At 39.6% G+C, this 12,126-nt stretch overlaps 1 protein-coding gene across 2 annotated transcripts in view; it reads left to right on the top strand.

Moving 5' to 3' along the window:
- Positions 1-5,142: 5,142 nt before the first annotated feature.
- Positions 5,143-12,126, top strand: part of PTPRO (protein tyrosine phosphatase, receptor type, O) — a 68,795-nt gene continuing 61,811 nt past the window's right edge. The window contains exon 1 of one of the 2 annotated variants that reach the window (XM_014937362.1): positions 5,143-5,430. In XM_014937362.1, the coding sequence (XP_014792848.1) occupies positions 5,391-5,430 (40 nt within the window). In that variant the 5' untranslated portion in view covers positions 5,143-5,390. The remainder of the gene's footprint in view (positions 5,431-12,126) is intronic. The other variant, XM_014937361.1, reaches the window with a different exon arrangement.

The following is a 12,126-nucleotide window of genomic DNA, read 5'->3' as shown; positions in this document are numbered from 1 at the left end:
CAGAGTCTGTTGCCTGTTATGGATGGTGACTTCACATTCCAACAGAAGGGAGTTTCAGGGAACCCTCTTTTTTCTAGCTATAAAGGCTTGGAAGGTAGCTGAGATCATCCCAAAACTGAGAAACCTCTAGCCTGCAGAGAAAGACAGAGACAGGGACTTCTATAAAACAGAGCAAATGACTACAACAGTTTAATAGGCCAGATTTTTACTCTGTTCCCTGCACAGTGACTCAAATCAAACAATAAACTGCCAAGAAGCATATAGTTGACTTACTGGATGTAGGATTCTAGTTTCTGTGTAAAATGAATGTTTACTGTTTTTATTGTAATTGTTCTTCAGTATCATTTGTCACCATCGGAGGAAAAACATACATTAAGAAGCTGGTGCAGAAATACTGTGATGTGACTTTTATGCATGCTTTGCAATACTCTTTATTTTATGACATTTCTTACATGTTGTGTGTGGAGGTACCACTGTAAAACTATAGTAGAGGCCAAGATCCTGAAATCTTGATTCTAGTCCTATTGATGTTATAAGGTTTGGGCTCACTGCACTCGGTGACAGAGAACAGCAGGAATTTTGCCCAGCCGGGAGCACAGACCCTTTGCCTGTTCAGTGCACTTTCAAAAGTAATTCAGATCTGAGATGAATCCAAAGATACTCTATCTGAAAAGGTCATCTTGGCTCTCAGTCATTCCATTAAGTACCTAAAATTAAGTAAGATGAATCTTGGCGAGAATGAGTCACCATGTGATTTAGAATGAAATTAGCGCTGTTGGTCACTGGAACAAAATATATCTGAGTATAGTAGCATCACTCACAAAAATAGCCAGTATTTCATCCAGGAGGTCTGGCTATAGTGTTCAGTATTGTGTTGTAATACTTGCATTGCTGTTATTTTTGACCACCATTACACAGTAGATGATCATGGGGAGGTCGGACTAGATGACCTTTGGAGGTCCATTCCAGCCTGGACCATGCTATGATTCTATGATAATGGTACTTTTGACATAAGTAAATCCTCATCGCTTCGAAACTTACTCCTGTTTTGGGATTTCAGTTGTCCACTTTGAAAAATGTTGTATTCAGGAATGACTCTAGAATTACAGGCAGAAGTTGGATTTGTTCAGGGTCTTAGTTCCACTTGTCTGGCATTAAATAACGTGATGCAGTTACCAGTACTGCAGAGGTGATGAGCATCCCTGGCTCTTCCTAAACTCAGCAGAACATGTAACTACTTGCCACTTTTAATAATTGGGTCTGGCCCAATGTGTTTCCATGTGAGATGTTCAAAAGTTAAAGTACCTAAAATTAGCAGCTATTTTGCAACTTTGATCTCCTCCTTGTGTGTAAAACTCCTACTGTTATAAGTGAATAAACTGAGGATATGGACTTCTGGAAAGAGAACTCTGAGCTCTGCTGCACACCATTTGTTTTCCTATTACTCTTTGAATATTGTTTGTTTGACATGTTGTATATCTCCTTGCCTCCCCCTCCTTTTTATTTTAACTGGGACCTGGTTATTGGCTGGAAATTCCACTAGCATGACTCATCCCTGCACTGGAAATGACTGTGAACAGGCATCACATTGTGGGATTTACTCCCCCTGCCTTTTTTTTTTTTTTTTTTCCTAAGTGCTTTAGCATGGCACGAGCTTGTAATAATAAACTAGGAAGGAAGTTGGAGCTAATAATTTGGTTCTGAATGCACAAGCCCTGCCAAATTTCCCCACAGGCATGAAACAGCCGCTCAAGCTGTGACACCAGCAAATTAAATCCTGGAGGTAGCTGACCAGAAGTAATGAAATGTGTATTTACCATACTGATGCTGTCAGTCCTAAGACACACTGGCTTTACAGTCTAGTTAAGTGGGGCATGTTTGTCACTTCCAGTGGTGTTTAGAAAAAACACTCAGGTTTGTCCCTAGCCTTCTTCCCAAAATCACAAGCCCGGTGCTGAGTGGTAACCCTCACCTCATACAACACGAAGAGGAGGCCCAGAATGGTCTGTTCTTTTAAAACGCTGCCAGAATGAAATCTATATCCCAAAGGAGATAAGTGATCTCGTCTTATGACATGTTAATTGCCAAGCCTTTTTATTCATCCCTTATCTGCCACTTCATTCTGTAAACCAAACCTTAGAGCTGAAATGAAAGGCTAAAAATTCTTTCTGGAGCCAAGGGGTAATAAACAACAGATGCTTCCCACAACCCATGTGTCCCATGCATGCAGCACTTTCAAAGCCTGGGCACGTACAGGTGTGTGGCAGAGGGCCACAACCAGTGAAAAGAATAGGTACCACTCAGGGGAGGGATGTATTATGCAGGTGGGTGCAGGTGTGGGATGGATGAGCCACACAGCTACTAAAGAGATGTCACTCAAAAAATGGCTGTGCATTGTGGCAGCAGTGGTTCAAAAGCATCCAGACACAGGCACATGAAGGAGGGAGTGTATCATTTCATGATCCCCACATGCTTAGGAGGTAAAGGACTCGGAAAAGGCTATTTTCCTCAGTTAGGTGTTGTCATAGGTAACAATAGCAGGTGCCTGAGAAGTTTCTGTTATGTTCTGTTATGCTAATTGTGTGAGAACTATTGAAGAAAGTTAGTGGATCATTTGCTGAATGGTACTTGCTGTGAATTCAGGAAAACATCGTGAGGGGAAAAATGAAAGTACAGTGTTTAACGTGGTTAATACAATACCTATGGAAGAATCAAAGAATAAAATCACACCCCCTATGAGCAGTCTCTGAAAGCACCTAATTATATCCTGAGAATGCCTATAACTCTGCAATTATATGCTTAATTTCCAGCTGTACTTGATTAACATCACAAATGATTTATAATACCACCAAACACAAGGAACTTGCTTCAAATTGTTTGTTGGCACATATAAATTTGTCGGGGTTTTTTGTCTGTCTCTTCATAGCAAGGTGGGCACGTTGAGTTAGTACCATAGGATTCAGTGGCAAAGCTGAGGGAAGGCTAGAGTAATTTTAGAGACACCACCGTTCTCTTTCCTCTAGTGAAGCATTCAAATACAGGTTTATGGAAGGTCAAAACCCACTTTGATGGGATTATACATGCACTTCAAGCTTAATATGTAGAAATCAGGTCTGGCTTCCCTTGATTGGACTTGGAAGACAGCCATGCTCTGGAAAGCCAGTCCATGGATGCCTTCCTTCTCCTGTCCTCCCATGTCAGGTGAGCTGAAGTAGGAATTGTCCCACTTTTTCTTAGTGTGGGGAGAAAGGAGGATAAGAGAACCTCTACTTGGTTTTGACCAGATCTAAACATAATCCCCAGGTAAAGGTTTGAATCTGTGTGGATCCAAATACTGGAGCAGGATTTAAAATAAAATACAAACGTCTTGAAATGTGGTATTTTGATCTACTCAAGGGAAAGCCTGTTGAATTCAGCTGAGGATAAGGAAAACACATGGAAGCTTTTGCATGATTGTAGTCTTGCACTGTAAACCTTTTGGAGCAATTGCTCTGCCATCTGTGAAAAATTACCCAGAATTCCACACCAGAGTATTCACCCATTGATAACATTAGCTTATATCATTTTAGCAACTTAAAAGTCATTTTTAAAAAGGCTAATCAAAGCAAACCTCAAATCAGCAGCTGAAGTTGCATTGCCTCTGGTTTTAATCTCAGACTTGAAGCTGTCTAGACTGGTTACCCTATTTGGGCTGGACTTATTATAAATCTGTTACCTTGTTGTCATGTTGGGTCAGATGAGTGATTTTGCTCAGGTCCTTTCTTCTCAAGCCTGTAGTTTTGTCTGTAGGGCAGTATGACCTTTGGTACACTGTGAAATCTATGAGCCCAATGATAAAAGCATAAATATATGCAAAGGGAAACTGATGTTATTTAAAAATCTTACAATTCTTTGTTCTTGAGGTGGGGTTTTTTTTTTTGCTTTTTTTTTTGAATGCCAGGATTTGGCAACACCATATGTGTGAATTCCAAATACGGAGCCTGGCTCCTGCAGCATAAATCCAAAATAGATTATTCTCATGGAAGAATCCACACTAAACAAAACTACAAGACAGGAGGTAGCCAAGCTGCTAGAATTACTCTATGAAGGAGGTGTCTAGCTATTTGCTACAGGAACAACTTGACTAAGTTGCAAACTAGCCATGATTGCCCACCCTGCCCTCCAAATAAAGTTCTCAGCCACTGGAATATGAAGGAAAAAAAGATACCATGGAGTTGGGAATTGAAAATAACAGATATTACAGTTTTTCACTGGGGGTAAAAAAATTCTAAGCAGCAGCATGGCCTATTAAACAAAAAAGCAACTCTTGATTAAAGCTTGAACTTTCCTTTCTCATTAATTACCACAAATGTGTTTTGAAATTCCTGTAGAGAACAAGTGCTCCTTGCTGACAGCTGGTTTGCAATTAATAACAAGGAAAGTGTTTTCAGCTGGCAATGACTTAACATGCTCATGATATATGAAAACAAGGTTAAATTGCTCCTTTCTCTCTACTACTAATAAAAGAAATATTGAAAATTAAATGTTGTAGCTTAGGAAATGAAAAGTACCAACCAAAGCCATGGACATAGTGCTGAGAGCTGCTTATCACCCGGTACTTGCTGGAATGGGCATATTTGGAAAAACTTAGTTAGTGCCAAAAATTATTCTTCAGTTGTAGGCTTGCAGAGTATATTGCATTGAAGAATACATGATCCTGTTTCTGCCAGATAAAAGAGTCTGGATTTAATCACCTCTTTTGGGGGGATTTAAATGACTTACACTTTGTGGTTTTCTTGGAAATCCTCTTGCCCCTGATACCCTTTATTAATCTCATCCTTCTTCTGCTCTAGTCCACCTTCTGTCAGGAAAGAAAGGCAGAGGCTTTGTTCCTCGGGATGGAAGGGATGGAGTAGTCAGAGTATCAGAAAGCTTGCAGCAGGAACCAGCCTCCACTGCAGAGAGACTGGCCTGATAATCAGATGCCTGTGGATTTTGCCAGACTGTGAATTGTATTCTGAAAAAAAATTGCTAGGGTTTGATGTTAACTATCTTGCAGAATATGAGACATAACTTTATAACAAGTATAGCATGAGTACCCTATGAATAACAAGGGAAATGGGTAAAAGTGAAATAATAGATTTTACTTCAGCAAAGTCTTTGTTCTTGTCTTGCAGAATGCAGAACCTTTCCAGGTTACTGTCCGAGAAGACAATTGTATCATTGTCTCCCTGGAAACATCTGATGTGGTGAGCTCATCCTCTGTATATGTTGTGAAGATAGCTGGAGAATCCAAGAACTACTTTTTCCAGTTTGAAGAATTCAATAGCACTTTACCTGCCCCTGTGGTTTTTAATGCCAAATACCATGGCCTATATTACATAGTAACTCTGTTGGTAGTGAACTCAAATATGGTTTCCAAGTCAGCGAGATCAATCACTGTGTTAACCAGTAAGTAACACCTTATTCTTTTTTTCTTCTATTTCTTCTCTTTGTGTGTGGTTTTATTTCCCAGAAGTTCTTCTTGTGGAAAATGGTGGGGGGGGTTGTTTTGTTTCCTTGTGTGTAGGATGAATCCCCGTGTAAGAATAGTAGGGAATATGTGTTGAGAAGTTTCTGAGTGAAAACTCACAAGGTCTGGGCAAGAGGAAAGGGACAGCTATGAGTTTCCCCTGGATGACCATTCCTGAACACTGCCTGGTGGGGTTTAACATACTGAAATAAGGGATGGATGAACCTCCTTTCCAGGTGTTCATCCTAAACTCTTTGAACAAGGAGTTCAAAAAATCTAGTAAAAGGCATTAAATGTTGTGACCGACATTTCAGTGTAAACACTCCTGTTACATGGTAAGGTATGTTCTGTTTTAAATGCTGTAACATTGTTCCTCAATGGCTAATATATTAAAGGAGTACAAAATATGGAAAGCAGATAGTAGTCCCCATGTGTTTCTGCTGGTACAGCTGAAGGTTTTTGTGGTGGAGAACCATATTTGTACTAGTCTCTCTTACTACCTGTAGGTACATTGATCCTGGGGGAGAGGTATGGTTTTGTTTGCACTGTTATTATGCTAAACATCACAGGTTTCTGTGTGATTCCTGCCTTATTTCTTGCTCTGCTGTTGGTCTAGAACTGTTTCCATGTGCTAACCTGAAAACAATCTGTAGAATATAAAATGATTTCTTCACCTGGAAGACAGATTCAAGAAAAGACAGGCAAAAAACTTATTTGGATGGGGCAAAACCAATTTCCAGATTTTTTTTTTTTTTCTCTAAATGGCACCTTAGAATCTATGGACAGTTTTGGTTGGTTTTCAGATGAGGAATGGTTATGATTTTGTGTATGTACATAATTATGTCAATGAGGAATGTCATCGACTGTAATAAAGCATATTACAGTAGCCTTATATGTTACTGAGGTGTTTGAAAATTAGGAATAACCAGGTTTTGCGTGCATACGTTCTTCATCCTCCCCTTGTGTGCTCAAGTTCTGCTCTGATGAGGACAACTGTGAAGGGTTCCATGGGAAAAATATGGTGTTGGGTAATGCAAGTCTTTCATAAGCCTATAGAAGAGCTGGGGAGGGACTCTTTGCCAGGAAGTGTAATGATAGGACAAGAGGAAACGGTTTTAAATTGGAAGAAAAAAGATTCAGATTAGATCTCAGGAAGAAATTTTTTACTATGAGGGTGGTGAGACACTGGAACAGGTTGCCCAGGGAAGTTGGGGATGCCCCATCCCTGGAAGTGTTCAAGGCCAGGCTGGATGGGGCCTTGAGCACCCTGCTCTAGTGGGAGGTGTCCCTGCCCAGGGCAGGGGGGTTGGAACAAGATGATCTTTGAGGTCCCTTCCAACCCAAACCATTCTATCATTCTATAAGGCGTACGTGCAAGAACATCTATGCGTAGCAGACAATTTTAGGGTCCATAGCAGCCTGAATTTCCTTTTATTTTGACTGCTTTAACCTTGCAGACAAAGTAATAATTCTAATCCGATTTCCTATTTTATGGTTTGTTTGATTTCTTAAAAGAAGAGAATGAAAGCATCAGGTGCTGTATACAAGTGACACAAAAAAAAAAAAGCCTCACTGCTGTTTGATTTCAGAACCCACGAAGGTCACGGGTAGCAGGGGAAGGTGTGTGTGATCCAGGATGGCAGATGGAGCACTCACTCCTGTGCAGGGGATCTCTGGAGGAAGAAGGGAGCCAGTGTCAGTCAGCTTATCCAAGCCAGCCCCAGATTTCCCATTTCTGGCTCAGGTGTTCCTGAAAGAGCGTGAGGCTGAAGGCTTGAAGGGGCATAGCCCACGTCACTCTTGCTCCTCCAAGGCTTGACGGTGTCCTTTCCAAGAGAAGGGAGCCCACCCCTTTCCACCACCTGTCTTCTGACGGTGCTCTGGCAGCATCTCAGGGTTTCCTGCTGTGGCCTCTGCTGCTCGCCCAGACCTTGGAAGGACCAGTGCCTTGGGCAGCCGGCCAGAGCTGCTCGAGGAACTCCGACAACAGCGAATTTCACTGGCTTTGTCTCAACAGAAAGTCGGCCTGGTTCATGGAAAAGAAAGGGCATTTTTGCAGGCAGCGTTGAAGGATGCTGCGCTGAGCACTAGATATTGTAAATTGTAAGCTTTGCAGGGGAAACGACCCAGGCTCCTTCCTAGTGTTTTCTCTTAATGCTAGCTCTCATGTACCGGCTTCAGCTCCTAACATAACTCGTCTTTTTTGGGCACAAGGCTACAGGAGTGAAAGTAAATTGGGGATGAAAAGACAGTGTAGCAGGCTGGGCTTTTTAAGGTATGTTTCAGTACAGTGCTTTTGGGAAGAGATCTTAAAACTCATGTAGTGAGCATTGGCTTCTCCCGCAAAAATGCAGTAGATGATAGTTGGTTTTCATTTTCTTATTTTGATTTTTCCTTTTATTGGTAGTGTCTACTACCTCTTTTACATCATTTCTGACTATTAATTAACTTGATTTTTTTGGCAGATAATAATTAGGATAAATTTGTATTTTTCTTCATGCCATATGCTCTTTCTGCCTGTTTAACATCCTTAGTTTAAGTCTTTGCATGGTTAAAATATAAGTGTCTAATTTATTCCATCAATATCTTACACATGAAAAAATTACATCGCAAGTAGCTTCCAGGACCAAATTAATTCCCTCTCTAATTTCATTGGTATCAGGAGAGCTTTACCAGTTGCAGATTGGCCCCATTCATTAGGCTGCCACAAGATAAATCAAGCAAGATAACCAATGATGCCAGTGTGGTTATTCCCAAGGTTGTACTTCAATATTTCGCAATAGTTTTCTGGGATCTTCTGGTGTCTGCAAATGAGTCGGTGCAGGGAGATGTAGTCGTTCAGTTTGGCTGTATACTGGAGACCAGAGTTTTGCACAGAGCAGTGTGTATCCAAATTGTGCATGTCGAAACGAGAGCAAGGTCAATCAAAGAGATTGCCTACTTAGAAATTCAGTGGGAGCTGTGAAAGACCTCTTCTATCCGATGGTATATCTTGATGACATTTCCTTTTCCCTATTCACATCCCTCAGCGACGTGCTGCTTCTCAGCCTATTGACAAGAAGGTTGAAACTTCATCCCAGTTAAGTCAGAGAACATTTTGTTTTACCCCTCACAGATTTCTGTCCAGAAAAAAAAGATTCTTCAAGATACAGATGATTTAAAAGCTAACAAAACATGTTTTATACATTTTATATATATGCATATATAATTATATATGTGTAAATATAAATACATATAAATATGTGTTCATAAGTATATACATACAAAAATATAAAATATCTTAATATTATATAAATATACATATATGCAAGTATGTATGCTACCACTTGTGACTTCTGTTGTTAATTTGGGCCTTCTCTACAAGACTGAACAGTTGATTTTCTGCTTGTCTCTGGAATCATTTCAGGGCTTTCTCATAGTAATCAAAACACCGCAAGCTGTAGTTTCCTTGTTTGGGTTCTGTAGTCCAGGTTGTTGTAATGCACAGTACGAGCAATATATCTTCTCAGAGCCCAAGGGTTTTGTCAGCTTGAGCACAACCCACAGTCCTGCATTGCTTCCTGAGCTAGGACGTTAGAAGGACGAGACAAATACGTTCAACTCTTAGAAACCTGTAAAATAGACTTTCAGCGCAAAATAGCGCTTTTTCTTCTGATTCTGTAGCAAAGCTAAGTTCAGCAAATCGGACTAAGTACTTCACTGAAGGAGAAAAGCTGAAACCCTGACCACTTGTTATAAAAGATCCCTGTGCTGGTTTTCACAAGAATAGGTTTGTGAGTCTGACCATCCTGGCCGGATTCCTGTGTGTGCCATTGTGTTGTGCCTATCAAAATGACCTTCCTTCCAGTTTTCAGTCTGGACAAGGTTAGAAGTAGTTCTGGTATTTAACACAATTATTTCAAGCCTGTTTTTCTTCTGCTCTTAGTGTTTTGGCTTTTCAAAGGGAGTGAAGTAACTCCAGAATTTATAGAATTAATTTAATGCTTTGCAATATTTGAAAGAAAGTTCCACCTTATTACTAATTGATGTTAAAGTCGTTTATGAGAGGAATAAAGAGCATGGATGTAAACTGAGTGACTGAGATTCTCACTCATTCTCCATTTTCCCAGCTTCATACCCCTTGTTTTCCCCCAGGGTGATTCATAGCCATATACCTTTTTTTTTTTTTTTTTAATTCACTGTCAATGTTTGTCGTGAAGGAAGAAATGTTTGTACATTTGAAGGAATGGGGAAAGCAGTACATTGCAAACCTATTGTGTGCTGTAGGAAAAATGTGTCTCTGCTGGGAATTGGAAAAATCAGGATCTCAGGATCTCTGAGGGTAATTAAGAGCAGCTTTGCTTGACTTATTTTAGCTTGTGATTAGGAGTTTTGAGTAGTAAATGTCTCATTGTTTCAAAAGCCCTATGATTCCTTACATAAATCACTGTAAAATATATTCCCTTTAGGGAGAGCTCTGCCTCTGTGTCTTCTACAAAAAAATATTCTCCTCCAGAGAGCAGTGGGCCTGCTGCCTGGGACTCTGATCTCTTCAGCTCTCAGAAAGTAATTGGCATTAGACCTCGTTAATGCTGAGTTGTCGTTGCGCCAGATGCTGCAGGAAGTGATTCAGCAGGTCAAATCCTTTCCTCTGGCTTGTTAATGGATCAGAGCTGTTGAAGTTTCGGAGGTGTTTTTTTTTTCAAATGAAATGTAGAACTTAAGCCCTTCATGCTTCTCTTTCTTAAAGGATGACATGGCACATCTTTAAAAAGGCTCGCTATCTGTGGCAACCTTAATTTTGAAATGTAACTCAGAAAAACATCTAGGTCCATTAGTGCTTGGCTCTGCTCAGCAAACAAATCATGTTGTCCCTTTTTAAGGTGAAAAAACCCTACATCAGAGTCAAAGAAACAAAAAGAGCTGCAAACATACGAGTATTTTTCTTGGCATAATTTCCATTGGAAGGCTGATTTAAAATGCTGGCCTAAATCTTCTCCAGAACAACAGATACACTTTTGTTCTTGTGACAACATAATTTTTTGGTTTGTACTGTCTTTTTATTAGTCATGATATGTGGGCATCTAGAAATTGCAGTATGTAATATAATTGCTCAGATACGACTTTAACTTACACTCCCCTTTCATAAGCAATTGCACATGGTATCCTCTATTACATGTCATAAAGTTGAACATTATGTTCCTAAAGTATTAAACAGCAGGTGTTTAATCTCTACAATGGTTGATTTTTAGCAAGAGATAAAACGATCCCTAAAGTTTATAGCATAATGGAAGCTTTACCCTGGCTATGACTTCCTCCCAGTAAGTATATGGGTATGGAAATAGTGTCATGCTGGGGATAAAGTTATGTAGATCACAACTTCTTCTTGTGAATAAAGGGGACTGCCCACAGGAGTTAGACCACTCCATTAACGGGGCTTCTTTTTTATAAAAGTCACAATATGAAGGTAAATCAAGATTACTTTGGGTTTGAGGGTGAAAAGCAATAGAGTTTATCTTAGTCCCATTTCAACCACCCACATATAATACTACATCTAAGCTGCCACAGTAATGGGTCATTAATTGAATCTGTAGAGTGACCCGATCTCCAAATATTAAAACAAAATGGGTTTTGACTGGAACATGGTACTTATTTTCAAGGTAATTTTTTTTTTTTTTAACCTGAATGTCAAACATTAATATATCTGGCACAGACTGAATGCTTTAATGGAGGATTTAGCATCCAGAATTTTCTAGGGCATTTGAGGAAGAGGTTAGCAATATTTATTCTGCTATCTTGATGTTCATATAATGCAAGATACGTGCTAAACGCAAAATGCTGTCAAGTCCAAACACATAGGTTAAGTTTCTAATAAACAGACACAATGGGAAAGCAGTTGCTATAGGAGCAGCAAATTCTGAGCCACTAAGAAAAAAGGCAAATCTAGGTCTTGATCCTGCAAGCTTGTCTGTGTGCGTTTAATATAATCCGTGTCATGGTTCAGGCTAAAAATAAAGAGATTGTGCATGAAGAAGTGCCTTAAACATGCTGTTAGAGGGACACTGAAATCCTCTGAATCCCTTCTGCAATATGGCTTCAGATGTCAATGTAGTGCAGAGCGTTTATAAGGCTCTAAATTTTCTGAATTATTAGATTACATTTTATTTAGGCTATTTCTTGAGAACCACTGTAATCTGTGAAAAGCTGGATCCTAAATACTGAAATCTGTAAAATTAAAAAGACCAGACTGTGCTCTGAATTATAAATATAGATAGTGAAGAGTGACATTTTACATTTTTTTTTTTAAGTTTAATAACCCTAGGAGCAGTTAGTAAGTGAAAAACAGAACACGATTTTTATCTGCTGAGTGTCCTTTTAATTTCACAGTGTGCAAATAGCTTTTGATGTGAAGATTTGGTGCCGAAGGAAGTAAGATAATGGAAGAATCTTTAAATTGCATTATATCACTCCTGCTCCTCTGCTAACATCAGCCATGAGCAAGGAGAGGATGGTAAGCGGAAGATAACAACAAGAGAGAGAGTCTGTGGTGACTACCGCTTAATTCAATTATGGGTTAATTAAATCAAAGCATCAGGAGGAAAAATCATTTGGATTAAAAATGAATATAACTTCCACCCTTTATTTGATTTGGTGTA

Source organism: Calidris pugnax, unplaced genomic scaffold, assembly GCF_001431845.1.
Source record: "Calidris pugnax isolate Ruff unplaced genomic scaffold, ASM143184v1 scaffold1, whole genome shotgun sequence".
Taxonomy (NCBI): domain Eukaryota; kingdom Metazoa; phylum Chordata; class Aves; order Charadriiformes; family Scolopacidae; genus Calidris; species Calidris pugnax.
This window is presented reverse-complemented; position numbering and strand designations above follow the sequence as displayed.